Source organism: Aythya ferina (genome assembly GCF_964211825.1).
Source record: "Aythya ferina genome assembly, chromosome: 8".
Lineage (NCBI taxonomy): Eukaryota > Metazoa > Chordata > Aves > Anseriformes > Anatidae > Aythya > Aythya ferina.
Window position 1 is genome coordinate 23,947,574 of NC_140304.1, and position 13,783 is coordinate 23,961,356.

Below are 13,783 nucleotides of genomic sequence, written 5' to 3' on the forward strand. Positions count from 1 at the left end.
TACTGGCCATGTATCATATATGGATCCAGGGATTTATCTAATACATCACAATCCCCCATTATGCAAGTTTTTTGTTTTCTTTCTTTTAAAATACAAAATAAATACATTTTCAGTTGCCAGTATCCAGGCTTACTGACCTGTTTCTGCCTTCAGCACTTCTTCTTTGTCTGAGCAGCGTTTGGCACACAGGAATTTGTGACATTGAGTGATTGTCCCTACACTAACGAAGGGCTTAGGTTAAAGATTCAGCGCATTACTAGCACGGCCTTCCAGAGGTCTGCAGTTTTTACTGTTCCACCTTAAGTCTTCAGGAGCTGCCTGTGCTTTCTCATCTTTGAAAATCAACCCCTTGATGTTACCTTCAGGCTTCCAGTTCAAGTCACAAGATTACACCTGCGCTAACTTGCCTGGGAGCTTTGTGATGCAGATGCAAAAAAATCAGAGAAGGATGAATATAACCAACCATTGATTTATTATGTTCTCGGAAGTGAGGGATAAGGCAGGCTGGCACGATGCCCTGAGCCCAGCCTCCACGATGATTTCTCTCCTCCTGACATGCATCCACCAGCATTCATCTTGCCTCTTCCCCTTCCTCTCCCTGCATTTTCTCAAACTTCAGGAGTTTCTTTTGACAGGCCTGCTCCTCACTGCTGCTGATACTGGAGCTTTCCTCTGAGCTTTCAGACAGGAGATGCTTGACTGCCATCATGTCCTTCTTGTTCATTTGCAAGCAGAGGCAGGAGGATTCGCTCACCTTGAATGATTCCCCCCACATATTCTGACACATGTCGGTTCCATTTGCGTACATCTGTATGTCAAATAAGAAATGCATCAATTTATTTTACAAATAATTGAGTTAAGTCAATTAGTATCAATTTGGTAAACATCACTTTTAAAAATGTGGTACAACATTATAAAAAAGCAGTCTGGAGCCATCCACTGTCATGCTCTGTGCCATACTTCATCACTTTAAAATATTATCCAGTCCCACCACTGGCAAAAGAGATTTGCCTGTTGTGAGAGCGAGTGATTACACAAAGTGCAATGTGATGAACAGCCAGCCCTTTGTTTCCATCGTGGGGCTGCTGGCCCAGCTAGATTTCTGGGGCTGACAGACTAAAGCTGTGTACAAGAGGCTGGATGACTTGCAGCATGTCAGGGCACTCTGACATGTCTCAGGCTCTGAGTAGTGCTGAAAGTGCCAGACTGAGTGTTTTGAAAACTGGAATCTCTTTATTTACAGGCTTGAGACATCCCAGTGGAGTCACAGCTCTGTGGGATCACACTGTGCCTGCTGCAGTGTACATCGTGACCAGGCAGAACCTCACAAAGAGAAGGGACATAACTCAGAAACTGCTTGATGAAAAGAAGACGTACAACTGTGGGCCCCCAGTCTGCCTCTGAAGTGCTTTATCCAGTGGTGCAAAGGGCTTTCTGGCTCAAGAAATTGCAAACTGCAGCTTCTTGCACTCTCTGCAAGTGATTTTGTCCTGTTCTTGATGCTATATCATTTTGTAAGGCCTCTGCATCACAGGACCCATGCAGCCATACAACAAAGATATTTCTTGTTTGCCAGGCTCCCATTGTGACAACCTTCTGTCCTCCCAGCTTGAGCCCGCCTAAAGAATATTAGTTTAGGAGTTACCATGTCCAGGCAGAGAGCAGGCCGAGCACTTTATCTTCCCTGCTTTTCTATCATGTGTTGTTGAAGTTCAATCCTTATGTTTCTAATAGAAGCTTTAGATACTTCCCAAGCAAAGCTAAGAATGAAGTTGGGGGTGGAAGGATGTAGATGGCAGGAGTAGAAGCCTTGGAAGTTAAGGAGAGAGACTGTTAATGACTGAAACAGGGGACGAGGCAGCAGGACTGTGTCACTGATTCACTTCGTCACCTTGACCGTGTCACCAGGATCTCTCTGCAGGGAGACATGTTTCATCTGTGGTAGCACAAGCAGTCCTTGCACATGACACTGATTCAGTATTGTGACAGTGTTTCTCTTTGTGCTGTTATTTCTGGATGGTGTGCTGGTTTATCAGCAGCAGCAGTGCATACAAAGATCTGACACTGTAAATCTAGCAGAAGGTGCCCTATCTTTGTCAGGAGACTTCTGCATGGAAGGTGTTCTGTGTGCAAACAATTAATGATTACACAGTTAAATCTATTGTCTGGAAGTGGGACTGATCATCTGTAGTCCTGCAGCTTCTGCTCCACAGATTTTCTTCAAGTTCTCCTTGCGAGATGTCTCCTCATCTCCCCATGTGCAAAACTATGCTGACTTGGACTGTGCTGGAAGGCAGATGAGATGAAATATAATCACCGCTTTTGACTTAGAAATCTATCCTGTGCAAATAATGGAGAATCCATTCCAAAAAGCCCCAAAAGCTCTAGTCTGTAACACATCTCAGTTCACCCCAGCCCTGGCAAGGGCTTACTCTGTGAATGCTCCATTTGCTGGAGGACTGCAGAGGTTGGTTGGTGCACTGCCAGCTGGGAGCAATGCAGGGTCAGAAATGGAAAGGTTGCTGCATCTAGTTCTCCTCTCATGTTCTTAGGGCAGCTGGACCTGAGCTGTTTCTTTCCAGCCATTCCTGTGCATTTCAGCAGCATGAGACATTTTCTTCCAGTTCCTGTCCAGCTTCTGGATTTCTACCTGCTCTCACCTAATCACACTTAAAATATTAAGTTGTCATGTGAGTTTCCTTAGGTCCATACGCAAGAGTCATGGCTACATCCTATTCTTATTTCCCACAGGTTCTGTAACATGTATTCATGCTCTTCTACTTGTTAAATTAGTCATTTAATGTTGGCCTTCCTCCTAACTGTTTAAAGATCAGAGCATAGCCAGAATGCTGCGGCAAACAAACAGTGCTCACAGCCCATTTAACAAACATGTCCCTAATTTACTGCAAAGGCTTCTGATTCTTCAGCTTCTTGAAGAGTGTTCTAGTCTGTGCATTAACAGCACTTGGGAAGCACTCCGTCGGGAGAGCAATGATAAAATGTGCTTCACTTTAGCCAGGCTAAAACTGGCTACGATCCATTGCACATTCTTAATATTCAGCATTTGTTCCAAATAGTCCTTACAACCACATGCATATGTCAAATGTAGGGCTGCTGATTGCTCCTCTGTGTGAGCTGAGAGCATCAAAAGAAAGCAAGAGTCTGTCCACAACACTTTGACATTGGAGAGCCTTTTGTGCCTTCCAGATAACACTAACTTTCTTTTCCATGAGTTGGGTGCAAACCACGTTACTCCAGTGTTTGTATATCATCTCATTTTCATACGGGAAATGTGTTTTTTTAGTTGATCTGAAGCAGCTTCATCTTTATTCTCACTTACCATGCAAGCCTATGTTTGGTAAAAAACATGGGCAATGTGGGGTGTGGTTCCACTTATTTCAGGAAGAGCTGCGTCTGGCTTCAAGTGATAAGACCCCTGGATTGGCTGCGTGTTTTTCCCAGCAGATGGTATATTTTCTTTAAGAAATAAGTACCAGGGAATTTAAGGTTGAACCCTTCTATCTCTGGACTAGGGACAGGTTGAACAGGGACTAGAGATTATTTACGGATTATTATTGCCTTCACTTCACCTGAAACTACTGATGATTTAGCATATCTGGGAAATTAAGCTGTAACTTTCTGCAGCCCATTTGTTTTTTGGCCACCTTCCTGAGCCTGCTGATTAGTGTCACTGTTACTTTTTAGTGCCAATTCTACAGGGCAGACACCAATCCTGTGCTAACTGGACTGTGACTTCCCACTTATATCAGTTACTGAACTGACTTCTGGAAGCACATGCACTTGAACGGATTTCAAAACAACTAATGTGGGATCTCTGCAAGCCATATTAGCAGTCCCTAAGCACTGCACATAAGTTCTGTTCACTTCTTCGGTTTAGACAGTTTTTATATACTCAGTGAAGTTCAATTGTTAATAATATTCAAAAAATGTAGCAGTTTTAAGCTGTATAATCTTGCCCTGATCCTAAACTTACTTGAGTCACTTGAAAAAAATCCTTTTTGACTCATGAACGTCTGTGGATCAGTTTCCAGGCAATTTTGCTCCCATAAGTCTTGCAATTTCTCTTTTTACACATTTTTCTTCATGAAATTATTTATCCTAACTATCAAACATTCTCAGAAAGATGGGATGAGCTCCCAGAAAGCTTGTCAGTGCTGCTTATTAACTTTCAGTGTTAAACAGAACAAAGTTAGCTCTGTCTAGCTGTTGGCAGACACAAAAGAGAATGCTCATCAGAGATACGACAGGTCTATGGAGAATAAAAGGGAGACGATTAGAAGAATGCAAGGACTTAGGGATTTGGAGTATGGAGAAGGACTTGAACATGAGAATGTAAAATAGGGAAAAGGGCAAGGAAGTCTAAAAAGTAAGAAAGCCTTAAAAATTCCTAGTGATTTGGGAACTTACATCCCAGTTTAAAAAGACAGGGGCATGTAAAGCCCTGCATCATCTAAGGAATCTTATAAAATGTATCTCGATGTCTTTTCTATTGTATGACCAAGGTTCATTTATCTTTTATGGTCCAACCCCCACTGTGGTTAACATATCAGTGCTGCTTGAACATTTATGCTAGTATCACAAGTGGTATGTATGGTGATTAACTAAGTGTGTGTATATTTCATGAGAGATCTACATAAATATAAATGCTTTAAAGTGTATATATTTGAAAAATCTGATGTAGGTATAGCTTGAAACTCCTGAAGTAAAAATAATTTACATATTTCATTTTACATCCACATATTCAGGAATAGAACTCAATGTCATTTTTCTTCTGCCCCAATCGACCACGTTTTCTTACCTCACTGTATGGGATACATTTATTCTTACAGCGGTTTTCTCCACTTTCATTCCATTCCCAGTCCGTCAGCCAGTTATGAACACATGTAGAATCATCTTTGCAGGCTTCAAACCTTCATGGAGATCAGTGTGGAAGACAGTTATTTTTCTGACTGTTTTTCAGTGTACTGTAGAATGGAGATTGAGCTCAAAAAGTCTGGGGGCTATGCTAGCTGTCTGATATGGTCACACAGTGCATTTTAGCAACTGATCTGCACATTAAATGTGCACATTACCTTAGCCTGACATGTACATAAACTCTGAACTGGACAGGAAGACCTAAATCCCAATGAAAACTGAACATTTCACCCACTGCGTTTCATACTTACAGATTTAAGTAAAGGGCTCACATTCGGAGGAGCAGCACTCTTTTCTGCCTGGGTAATTTTGCTGAAGTTACCAAGTGAGAAAGTACTGCGTGGGAAGGAGTTTATGAATGCTCATTGCCAACATCATGGCATAGTGCAGGTACCCTAAAAGTGAACTGTCACCTGAGAGGGAAGTAGGGAAAGTTCCTATTTATGAATTAATATGGGAAAGGATGAATGATAATCCCTGGGCATAGGATTGCTATGAGGATTGCTCATCGACAGAGGGAAAAACTAGAAACAACAAAATCTTATAAACTAAGAACATTTTCAAAGAAGTTAAACTTGAAGTGCAGGAGGAAAAATAAGAGACTTGTAAGGTATAAGGTCTAAAATTTTAAATTTTAAGTGATTTTTAAGTCGTAAGCAGTAATGTAAAGAAAAGCTGGTAAGCAGGCTGGACCAGTAGTGTATGCATCTGGCTGGTCTATGTGATGAGAGTTCTCATGATTTACCATTATCCTACATCGTTTCCTTCCTTCCTTTCACTTCTTTTATGTTCTACTTTTTGGCTCTTACCTTTCCTAAGGATCCCTTCCTGCAGATCAGTTAACATCTACTTAAATTTAGTCTCAATGGCTTCAGGCAGACTATTCACACCAATAATTGAGAGTGCCAAACCCATGAAGCACATCTTTCAAAAAGTAAGAGTTGTTCAACATTGCATTTATAATGAATGTTTTTGGACGTATTTTCCGTTTGTCTTTTTTAATCTTCAGGGTCATGTTTCTAAAACTATTTTGATACCACAAGGACAGCAGCTTTATATTTTACAGTGACATATGAGGTTGTCACATAGTCACAGAATTACAGGAACTAGACATTGCAGCACATTTACAGTTGCAGAAAGGTGAGGATGTGTACATCTGCAGAACCTTCACTGCACAGTGCCTTGAAAATTAGGTCACAGCCAGCACCAGGACTTCAGGTGTTGCTCAAGTACAAATACTAATTACAAGAGAGTAGACCGGTACAGGCACATTTGAACTTAACTGTTAGCACTTTTATTGCACTGGTGGCTGAAATGACTTTAAGCATATTTGCAGTGCACACAGAAACCATACATTAGGATTAAAATATTCCTGCTTCTCATTTTCACATTGAAGTTTCTGGGGCAGGAGACTCGTATGCTTAAATGTGTTTATCCATGAATGTGCTGCCAGATCTAGGGGCTCTGTTGGAAATACAGGCTGCAATTTGATAAATTAATATAATATGACACCAATAGGCAGATCCTACCAGATTGTGCCATGGCTGGATGAGCAATTAGGGACTGTTAGAATTTTTGGCTTGTTGCTGGGTAGCCTGGCTGAGAAAGACAGAGGGAGGCAACTCCCCAGTGCCAGCTCTTTCTCTAGTGCTGGTCACTTCACCTGCTTGAATGCACGCCACAGTTCTGAGCAGCAATGCAAACTTTTACTTAATCACCATCTTTGAACTCTCCACATACCAGCATCAGCTTCAACAGTTAGCCCTTGATTCTTCAAGCCATGTAGGCGTGTCCTTCGCTTTAATCATGCACTTAAATCCATTGCTTTTCAGCAAAGTAGGTCGATATCTACTACGAGCTGCCTAATACTAGCACGTCCACTGAAAGCAGTTGTGCCCTTCCCATGGGCTTCCTGTTATTTATTTATTTATTTATTTACTTACTTATTTTGTTTCCTTCCTTTATTTAGCTAAGTAGTTTTCAGCCCCATGGGTTCCCTGACCAGGAACGTTTCACGGCCTCTCAAAAAGTGCTCCTGGCACATGGATGAGGATAGGGTATGGGAAAAGAATGAGCAGCCCTTGGGGTTTAGGGGAGGGCAGAACTCTTTTTTTTTTTTTTCTTTCTTTTTTTTTTTTTTCTTCTTTCTTTTTTTTTTTTCTTTTCTTCTTTCTAATTAGTGTCACATTCAGTTGTACTTTTCAAACTTAGGAGTGTGTATTTCAGAGTTTTACTGAACTGGGGTATTCATATCATACCTCTGTCTTCCTTGGGAATCTGAATAAAACATGATTATTAAAGAATTTTTATTCAGTGTTACCTACAGAATTGTCAGATGAGATGTTTCCTAATTATGATTATTGCCTGACTCTGTGGTTTGTTATATAAGTAGGTAACAAGGGATAATTCTATTTTCATCGTTTTTTCTTTCCCTATGGAAGTAATTAGGAAGCTAAGTTTGTGAAGAATCATGACTTCTGAAAAGTCTGATTACTGCTGTCCAGAAATCCATAAGTGGCTTCTTCAAACATTAATTACAACCCGTGAGAAACATGGACATAAATACTTAAAAGATCCTTTCCAAACACACCAGCACCCTATGTGCAGTGGGTAGGATATTTTTATATTAAAGCTGTTTTTTTTTTCTTTTTTTCTTTTTTTCTTTTTTTCTTTTTCTTTTTCTTTATAATCAGCTGTTTCTCTGTTAAATGGCACAGGGCCACTTCACAGGTGGGTCAGAAAATGGCTTGTACCTCAGGCTCTTTTAAAAGCAATAGTTTTATGACTAGAGGGAGCAAGGAATTCTAAGACAATAGGAAGAAAAAGAAGGCCTCAAGCCAGTCAGATGAATTTCTTTTAAATGAAGTCACTGCTCATTCAGAGTCCTCTGCACATTTCTGGCCACAAAGACATACAGTATGCAGCAGGCACACTCGCGGCATGTAGAGAAAGTAGGTCACATCACTAACAGTGCTACGGCACGCTAAAGGGACTCCAATGAATAGAACATGAAAAAAAATGGTACTTTAAATCATCAGAAAGGGTAGGAATTCTGTCCAGGCTCTTCTCTAGCCTCAGGCCTTAAGCAGGGTGAGGGAATGGGTTTGACATTGGCATTAGGCAGGCGTACGAAGCAGCATGCGCAGTAATGGGGCATCTTTACATTTTTGATTCAGGCCAGGCATCTGCGACGCCAGCAAGGGCAATAGATCATTGTTCAGGATTTGCTTTGAGCAGAGCCTACTCTCTACCAGGAGGCTCCCTATTCTGGCAAATTAACTGCTTTTCCCTGTGCAGCAGCTCCCAACCACATACACACACACACTTTTCAACAATGAAAGTTAAAAATGCTGTTTGCCTGGATGTTCTGGTAATATCCAGGGAACACTGGGGATCTTGTGACGTAATACTCACCCACCATATACATTTTGGGTATAAATCTCATTTATACTAAGTCTGGCTTAAACCACTTCATTGTGAAAAGAATTTTGAATGGATGCAAACTAAATTTACAAAGTCTATTTTCTTTCATCATTACATTTTCACTGAATGTAACAATTTGATGATTTTGTGTGCTACTGGTGTGGATCCTATTTAAATTATCTTAGGATACATCTGGTTTAGATACTGCTGTTCTATCACTTTGCCTGTTAGGTCTGTTTTAAAGCCCACTGGCACCTCTGATGCTTTGTTATCCAAATGCATTCACATTTCAGTGATATTTAATACTGAGGTTTGAGATTCTGAGCACCGAGGCAAATTCAGGGTGTCAGTCTTTTATCTTCAAGGAGGTCAATAATCCGGATTTAGTTTAGAAGGTTACCAGAAATGTGGGCAGGAAGACTGCACATGACACATCTGTTACTGAGGCACATGGAATTTCCTAACAGAAATGAAATTCATCACTAGAGGAAATTCTAGGGAAGCTGAGAAATAGACCAGACCTTCTCACTATCTTCCATTACAACTACAAGCCATGCTTCTTGTTTCCTTCCTTGGCAGAAGACGATGTAGACATGTTTAAAGACAAATTGTACCAAAATACTGCGTTGCATGCATGACTTTCCCCTTGGAGAGGAGATGACAGTGTAAATGGATCCATGCATCAATAATATTGAAGTTACATAAGCTTTACTACAGAGCTGCACAAAAGAGAACGTGGCTGTATGTTACCATGTGTTCTGTATGTTCTGTGCTTCCAAGAAGAACTCTTTGGTAACATTTTTAAAGTATGAAAACAGTTTTCCATGATTTTCAGGGCAGCCTAAGGGATTCAGACATTCACAGTTCACTACCTTCAAGGGACACTAGCAGTTACAGTCCCACAGTGTGATCACAGCCTGTGCTGCTCGTACCACGCTTCACATCAATTTAACCATACAGACAAGTTACTGTAGTTACTAGGCACAACACAAATGTGATGCTGGGACTTGAATGAGGCACAATGACATTATTTACGATGGAACATCTCAGGGAGGGAGAGAGAGATACATGCTGGATATGGACCCCTGAAAAAATCTCATTACTCCACCTAGATATGATGCTCCTGCTCCAAGACTAAGGACAGGTGGGGGTGCTGCATTGTCCCAATACATGTCTTGCATTCAAAAAGTAATGTGATTCTCTGATGCTGTATTTTGGGAAGCAAAATTAAATGCTGTTACGCTTTCTCATTACTGTTATTATTATTAGCATTATTTGTCTGCAAGTTTCTCTGAGATTCAAGCTTTTAGAAATGGCTTTGGAGACAGGGATGATTGAAGGAAAAAGAAAAGGCTAAATATGATTAAATTATATTTAAAAAATCAAAATATACATGACCTGGCTGCTTTCATGATTTTGTAGTGCATTTTTACACACAAAAAGAAACGTGTCATTTCATGGTCGAGTGTTTAGACTAGAAATGCTAACTGACTAAATGCTAACTTACAGATGTGGATATTTCAAGGGGTGGACGGGCCCTCACTGCTGTTAGTGCCTGTGCATGGGGGGAATGCTCTCTCATGTCACGCATTTCTGATGCCACTGCATCACTCTTCCTCATGGGGAGCAGGGCGGTGCTGTCTGAGTCACTAAACTGTGACAAAAAATGACTCCATCCTGCATTCAGCCTGTGACGTTATTGTTTTGGAGGCAGTAGCTTAGCAGAGGAAAAGGTAGAGATGGCAAACAAGACACAAACAGGAAAAACAAGTGAAAAGCCATAAAGGTGTTGCAGCACTATAAAATGTTATTGCTACTTGCTCAGGAAGTCTGTGCTTCATGCACCTGTGCTTTCTGACACCTGAGTAGCACAGGCATATTAAAACGAAATAAAGATACTTTGATAACAAGGTGAACCTACCAGTCATCGCAGAAGCTTTTACACAGTGGAACAGACTGGATAGCAGCAGTGTAGCTGGGATGGATCCAGCGAGCAGCATGTGGAGAGCACCGGTAAAAGCACTCGATTTTCTTTGTGAAATCTTCACAGCTGTGGTGGGTGAGAAATGCCACAAATAAACACGTTTCTCAGCATCAGGGCTATAACTTCAATTTTCTAGACCTGCTTTGATGCGGATACAATGCTACAGATTAGGAGAAAAACACAGAAAAGTATCGTTTTGTCCTGTTTGTAGCTAGGTTCCAAACTCATTCTTTTGGCATTGTGTACAGACTCTGACCGTGCAATTACCGTAGCCAACTAAAGGCTGCACAAATGTTTCCATGCATATTTCAGCCCTATTTGTGTAAGCTTTCCATAAACTTTCAAGGCCTTGAGTTTTCCTGGCATGGATGATTCAAGGCAATAATAAAATATTTTAAAACTATAGTACAATATTTTTTTTCTAAGTCGTAGTCTAATGGTTTCACTAATCTTTAGATTTTCCCACAGCCAGCTGAAGTTACTTAAAAACACAGCTCTTCTGGGAGTGGCAGGCAATAGCTGTGACTTTTGCACATCTGTTTTTGCTTAATTGTTTTGTACTTTCATTCTTTCATTTCTGTATCTTGCCATGTTTCACAGCTCTAACATTTAACAGGGTACTAAAAATCTTAATTATGAAGACATTCTTCATGGTTACAAAACCCACAGGACTACAAGAATTTTTATTCTAAGTATTCAGAAGTTTTTATTTCTGTCCTCTTGTGAATTTTGTTTGGAAGAGTTAATCATCTAGTTGATCAGCTTTCCCAGCAAGGAGAGGAACCTGGCCTGTGCTGAGGAGGGTTCACACTCGTTGCTGTGTGCCGGTTGCTTTGTAGAGGTGCAGCGTGCTTGCTACCTGCTGCGTTTCTGTCTGCTTTGCAGTGCCAGATCTGGTTCTATACTGAAAGCAAACTTTAAAAAACGTAACCTTTTATTGATAAAGAGGCATAAATCCCTCTGCACAAACCGTGTGTACTTAGGGATTGATGGGCTTTGTGAGAGGACAAAAAGAAGGGCTCGATGTTGGTCAGATACAGCGGGGAGGTGATGGGAAGGGGACTGGGTGGCATTCTCTCCAGGGCAACCTAGGGACAGTCCGTCTGCAGGGAGTTAACGTGCGTTGTGTGGCTGCCACAGCACAGCTCTGTTGAACCAGGACACAGACAACATCAAAGCTGACTTACGATTTACTGAGCTGCCCACATCTGTTCCAGTAGCTGTTGTTTACTTTAATTACTGGGGAATGAGCCAATTGCTCTGTGAAGTTTGCATAGCAACAGGAAGCTGTTGGGAATGAAACAAAGATCTTACAGTAAGGATTTTCTTTAACACTATGTTTGGAAGACTAAAAGTGTAGGATGAATCTTTTTGGTCCATAACATGATAAAGTCTCTTGGTACTAACCAGATGCAGCCAGGCTCTTACGCTTTTGGTTTTGGAAGCAGCAGTGTAAATGAGAAGTGAGAGGGACTGGCATCAACGCTGCTTTGTAAAGGGGTGCCCAGGCAGCCCCACGAAGTCTACGAGTATTCTGCCAGATGTTATATGCTGAGGGGTACTCGTTTTAAAAGTTACCAAACAGAAAAAGAGAATTGAAGAAATGCACTAAATATGCTTACTTTGCTCACTATGGAAGTTTAACTGTTTCCAATTTGTGTGGAAAACTACACACAATTGTAATCTGCTACAGTTAATTAAAGATTGCTGTTTTTAATTATTTAATAGGGACAGTAGTTAATTAACTAGTATAATCAAGAGGGAAATACATTTAAATTAATATTTAAATTATTTTTTTTTTCCACTTAATGACAATGGGCCATCTTTGCTGTAAAGCTCTTCAAGCAGATGGAGATATAAAAAAAGTAAACTGCATCAGGTTTTTTAAAAGATGATAAAGAAAGCCACTGGGAGTTTTGCAGCTGACTTTGTTAAGAACCAGAATCTTACTCTTGATTCGCATGCTGCAAAATGCCATTGAGGGAGGTTTTTCAAATGCAATTTATACTGCATCTTAAATGTTTTTAAGAAGCTACAGGAATGGCCAGAACAATTAGCGTGTATGAAGCAGGACTTCCAGGCTAGCTGCAGCAAAACCATTTCCACTCTTACATTCAGAATACAGCGTGCACTCGTGCATATCTGGCTCAGGACTTGGCTTCAGTTTGTGGGTGTCCCCTTCCAGACATCCATACTTTTGGCAGGTAGATGATGTTACGACAGCGAAGATGGTGACAGCAAACCTCAGCATCGTTTTTCAGTTCTTTTCCTGTATGGAGGGAAGTCTTTACTGGTGTCCTTTATTTCTAGGGAAAGTCAAAGGTCTGCTTTAAGAAAAGCCACACATATAAACAATTAAAATATGCTCAGCAGAGATGCACATATAAATATTAGGACACTCATTCTCCCTTTCCTCTGCTCATATCTAAAAACTTCTGCTACATATTTTTGACATTTGTGGCCAATGAAAAAAAGCATTAGTTCAGGAAATTAATAAAATTCAGCATTTAAGAAAATGATTTTAATTTTCTTATACTGATGATTTTTTCTTCTGAGAGACATTCCACTGCTTCACTAGATTTGAAGAAAAAAGTGATTAGTCCTAAAACTTGCAGAGTTCTTATGCTCACTGGGACATAAAAACAATGCAGCCACAGATGAGCTAACAGTGGGCTATAAGATGGTGGTCAGCACCTGAGTTGGATAAATTCCACCTTACCTTCATTGAGGCTATGCTAACTTATTTTTAAGAATCTGATCAATTATTTTCTGCCTCTCATGTAGAGTTCAGTCAAAAATGGAAGATAAAAACCTTTTTTGTCTGTGAGACTAAAATTTCTCTAAAAGACTACATATTGAGTTAGTTATACAGATAAATCTAGAACATGCTACATAGCTTAATGCATAATTCTTTATACAAGTTATTAGTTTAACCCTGGTTTTTTTAGTTACATATTCCTAGTATCTTTTTGGAAGTTTTGCCTGAATAAGAACCACAGCTCTTCCATGTACCTAAACTTTTCAGATGTAAAGAAAGCACCATGATACAGAAGAAAGAAATTGCCTGTACAGTTCCTCAGTAGTTTCTCACCTCTTTTGCTGTCCTCCTGGGTGACACTTCTCCCCGGAACAGAACCAGAGTAAATTGCTTTTCTCATTTTCCGCTTTATATACACACCATCTGGCATCAGTGCTCCAGAATTTGTTTGCCCTGGAGAGTTCCTTGACCCTTTGAAATGCTAACATAGATTTATCTCAAAAGCAGATGGAATGACCAGCACATAATGCCCTTTTATTGCTTGCAAATGTGGACATGATAAACAGGAAAGTACAAACATAGGTTTGAATTAGAAAAACAACAGCTCTCCTGTATACCAAATACAACTATCCCCCCGTCTGATTTTGCAATGATTTGTTATTAATTGTTAGATTAATTTTACA

General features: G+C 40.3%; 1 protein-coding gene across 3 annotated transcripts; it reads right to left on the reverse strand.

Annotated features, from left to right (window-relative positions):
- Nucleotides 1-449: 449 nt before the first annotated feature.
- LOC311440740 (riboflavin-binding protein) lies at nt 450-13,484 on the reverse strand. 3 transcript variants are annotated; one of them, XM_084528022.1, is made up of 6 exons: nt 13,434-13,484; nt 12,455-12,666; nt 11,530-11,629; nt 10,280-10,408; nt 4,820-4,931; nt 450-808 (listed from the first exon to the last, which is right to left on the reverse strand). In XM_084528022.1, the coding sequence occupies exons 2-6, from the start codon at nt 12,591-12,593 to the stop codon at nt 572-574; spliced, it is 717 nt and encodes a 238-aa protein (XP_084384148.1). In that variant the 5' UTR covers nt 12,594-12,666; nt 13,434-13,484; the 3' UTR covers nt 450-571. The 3 variants fall into 3 exon arrangements, with proteins under 3 accessions (XP_084384148.1, XP_084384150.1, XP_084384149.1); XM_084528024.1 differs by having other exon boundaries at nt 12,455-12,648; nt 13,434-13,475; XM_084528023.1 differs by having other exon boundaries at nt 12,455-12,669; nt 13,434-13,453.
- Between the last annotated feature and the right edge of the window lie 299 nt (nt 13,485-13,783).

Bases quoted from the DNA above. Each gene is read 5' to 3' on its own strand.
- LOC311440740 (XM_084528022.1), bottom strand. From the start codon at position 12,593: ATGCTGAGGTTTGCTGTCACCATCTTCGCTGTCGTAACATCATCTACC. The intron at 11,630-12,454 runs GTAAGAGTGGAA...CATTCCCAACAG, and splicing joins GTGCACGCTGTATTCTGAAT to CTTCCTGTTGCTATGCAAAC. The intron at 4,932-10,279 runs GTAGGTTCACCT...ATCTCCATGAAG, and splicing joins AAAAGCTTCTGCGATGACTG to GTTTGAAGCCTGCAAAGATG.